We start from the raw sequence: 3541 nt of genomic DNA, 5'->3' as shown, positions 1-3541 counted from the left end.
GTAAGCCTATGATGAAATACATATTGATTACTTCCCACTTCCAAGTCGGAATCTCTATAGCCTACAATGATCCACCGGGTTTTTGATGCTCAATCTTAACCTGCTGACAGTTAGGGCACTGAGAAACAAACTCCGCTATATCCTTTTTCATTTCATCCCACCAATATACTTCCCTGATATCATGATACATCTTTGTTGCTCCTGGATGGATAGAATAACGAGAATAGTGAGTTTCTCCCATAACCTGCCGACGCAGCCGTGCGACATTAGGGACACATAATTGTCCTCGATATCTGAGGACCCCATCTTCTGTAATTTCGAACGGTGTCTTCTCCTACAGAGGGGTGGTATCCCTATAATGAACTAACACAAGATCCTCGTACTGGCGTTCCTTTACTTCAGTTACTAAAGAGGAGGTTGTCGTATCCTGAATAGTAATTCCAATATCTCCTGAGTCTAGTAACCAAACTCCAAGACTAGCTAGCTGATGAATCTCATGGGCTATTCCCCTCTTTTCTGGCTGTAAATATGACAGGCTACCCATAGATCTACGGCTGGGGGCATCGGCTACTACGTTCGCCTTCCCCGAAGGGTATAAAATATCAACGTCATAGTCTTTAAGTAGCTCTAACCATCTCCTTTTACGTAAATTCAATTCCTTTTGCTTGAAGATATACTGGAGGCTCTTATGATCTGTATAGATATCAACATGAATGCCATACAAGTAGTGCCTCCACAGTTTTAGTGCATGAATTACAGTGGCTAACTCTAAATCATGGGTCGGGTAATTCTTCTCGTGCTTTCTTAGTTGTCTAGAAGCATAAGCTACAAACTTACCATGTTGCATCTACACGCAACCCAATCCAATGCCTGAAGCATCACAATAGATAACATAACCATCGGTCCCTTCTGGAAGCGTTAGAACTGGTGTAGAAGTCAATCTGTCCTTCAATGCCTGGAAACTTTGTTTGCAAGCATACGTCCATTACAACTTTGCTCCCTTCTGAGTCAACTTTGTCAAAGGTGCTTAAAGGGAAGAAAATCCCTCTACAAATCTCCTGTAATAACCTGCCAAACTGAGAAAGCTACAAACCTCCGTCGGTGTCCTGGGTCTAGGCCAAGTCTTTACTGCCTCAATCTTTTATGTATCAACCGGGATACCTTCACTCGAAATGATATGCCCAAGGAAAGCTACAGAGTTCAACCAGAATTCACATTTAGAGCATTTTGCATACAACTTCCCTTTTTGTAGAACTCTGAGCACAGTACGCAAATGATCTATATGCTCAGCCTCTGAACGAGAATACACCAATATATCATCGATAAATACAATTACGAACAGATCTAAAAAGGGCCCGAACACATGGTTCATTAAATCCATGAATACTACTGGGGCATTGGTCAAACCGAATGACATAACACAAAAATCAAAGTGCCCGTATCTGGTCATGAATGCTGTCTTCGAAATATCTTCCTCCTTAACCCATAACTAATGGTACCCGGAACTCAAGTCTATCTTTGAAAAACATTTGGCACCTTGCAACTGATCAAATAAATCATCAATCCTCGGGAGCGGGTAGTTATTCTTGATTGTCACCTTATTCAACTATCTATAATCAATACACATCCGTAAGGAACCATCTTTCTTCCTCACAAATAACACAGGTGCTCCATACGGTGATGTACTAAGTCTGATAAAGCCTTTTTCAAGCAAGTCCTTTAGTTGTTCCTTTAACTCTTTCAGCTCTGCGGGGGTCATACTATAGGGAGGAATAGATATTGGATGATTATCTGGTAGTAGGTCAATAGCAAACTCAATTTCTTGCTCTGGCGGAAGACCCGAAAGCTCATTAGGAAAAACATCAAGAAACTCATTAACCACAGGGATGCACTGAATGGTTGGTGACTCTACTTCCACATCCTGAACCCGAACTAAGTGATGAATACATCCCTTTCTGATCATCTTCCTTGCCTTGAGATAGGAAATAAATCTACCTCTCGGCGACGCCATATTACCTTTCCACTCCAAAACGGGCTCCCCTGGAAATTGAAATCAGACTATCTTTGATCTACAATCAACGTTGGCATGACAAGAAGCCAACCAATCCATACCCATTATAACATCAAATTCTACCATATCTAACTCGATTAGGTCCGCTATGGTAGATCGACTATGAACCACTATTATACAACCCCTCTATACTCGCTTAGCTACCACTGAGTCCCCAACAGGTGTAGACACCTCAAAAGGTTTAATCAATTCAGGTTTTATTCCAAACTTACTAGCAACCAACGGAGTAACATATGATAAGGTAGAACCTGGGTCAATCAGTGCATATACATCATATGAGAAGACTGATAATATACCTGTAACAACATCATGCGATGACTCCTGATCCTGTCGTCCTGCCAACACATAAATACGGTTCTGAGGACCGCTTGAGCTAGATGCTCTGCCTCTGCCTCTACCACAACTTATTGGTGCTTGTGAACCTTGCCTAGTAGGGCATACTGATGATGACGAACCAGCTACAGATCCCACTGGTTAGGTTATGCTTGTATCACCTCTAGTCGGACAATCCCTCATAACGTGGCCCGGATAACCATAAGTATAACAAACACCCAACCCCATACAGCACTGCCCAGTATGCTGCTTACCACACTAAGCATATCGTGGCAAGGGCGGCCTCATCTGACTTGACTCACCCCTATACTGGAATGATCAAATCTCTTACCGCCAAACTGAGGGGGCGCGCTAGCCGATGGCTGGACTGGATACCTCGGGTATTGTGGTCTTTGACCACCTCGAAACTCACCAGAAGGACCCGAAGACCTCGCTATCTTATTCTGGGCCCTATCATGCTCATGATCGGCCCTCTACTTCTGCTTACGCTCCTTTACACCCTGAGCGTATGCCTGAATACGAGAAATATCCATGTCTGGCTGAAGTGAGACCGACATACAATCATTAAGCAAGTGCGGCTCTAATCCCATCACAAAACGGTGAACCCATTCCATCTTAGATACAATAGTTGGAGCATACCTAGCCAATGAATTAAACTGAAGAATGTATTCTCGAACACTCATGTTACCCTGCCGAAGGGTCAAGAACCTATCAACTATGGCCCGTCTAAGCTCTGGTGGCAGATAATGTTGAAGAAAAGCTTCTGTAAACTCGTGCCATACTGCTGGAGGGGCATCTTCACCTCTGGACAATTCCCAATACTCGTACCAATTAACTGCAACATCTTGGAGTCTATAGGAATCTAGCTCAACTGACTCAGTCGTAGTGGCCTTTATTACCCTCAACGTCCTCTGTATTCTATTAATAAATACATGAGGGTCTTCATTTCGATCTGCCCTAGTGAATACCAGAGGGTCCAAATTAATGAAATCACGAACCCTGGCGCTGACGGACCTATCTGCATGACCAATACCTACTTCCTGACGCCGAGCCTATGCAGTTACTAATCGAGTTAATAGTTGAATAACATCTCTCATCTCCTGACCCGGTGCATCCGGCTGAGGGGCTGAACGTTCA

At 43.5% G+C, this 3541-nt stretch overlaps 1 protein-coding gene across 1 annotated transcript; it reads right to left on the bottom strand.

The window, feature by feature from the left end:
* Window positions 1-1606: 1606 nt before the first annotated feature.
* Window positions 1607-3087, bottom strand: LOC138907527 (uncharacterized). Its single transcript, XM_070198126.1, has 2 exons — window positions 2892-3087; window positions 1607-2040 (listed from the first exon to the last, which is right to left on the bottom strand). The coding sequence occupies exons 1-2, from the start codon at window positions 3085-3087 to the stop codon at window positions 1607-1609; spliced, it is 630 nt and encodes a 209-aa protein (XP_070054227.1).
* Between the last annotated feature and the right edge of the window lie 454 nt (window positions 3088-3541).

Source organism: Nicotiana tomentosiformis, chromosome 3 (genome assembly GCF_000390325.3).
Source record: "Nicotiana tomentosiformis chromosome 3, ASM39032v3, whole genome shotgun sequence".
NCBI classification, from domain to species: domain Eukaryota; kingdom Viridiplantae; phylum Streptophyta; class Magnoliopsida; order Solanales; family Solanaceae; genus Nicotiana; species Nicotiana tomentosiformis.
This window is presented reverse-complemented; position numbering and strand designations above follow the sequence as displayed.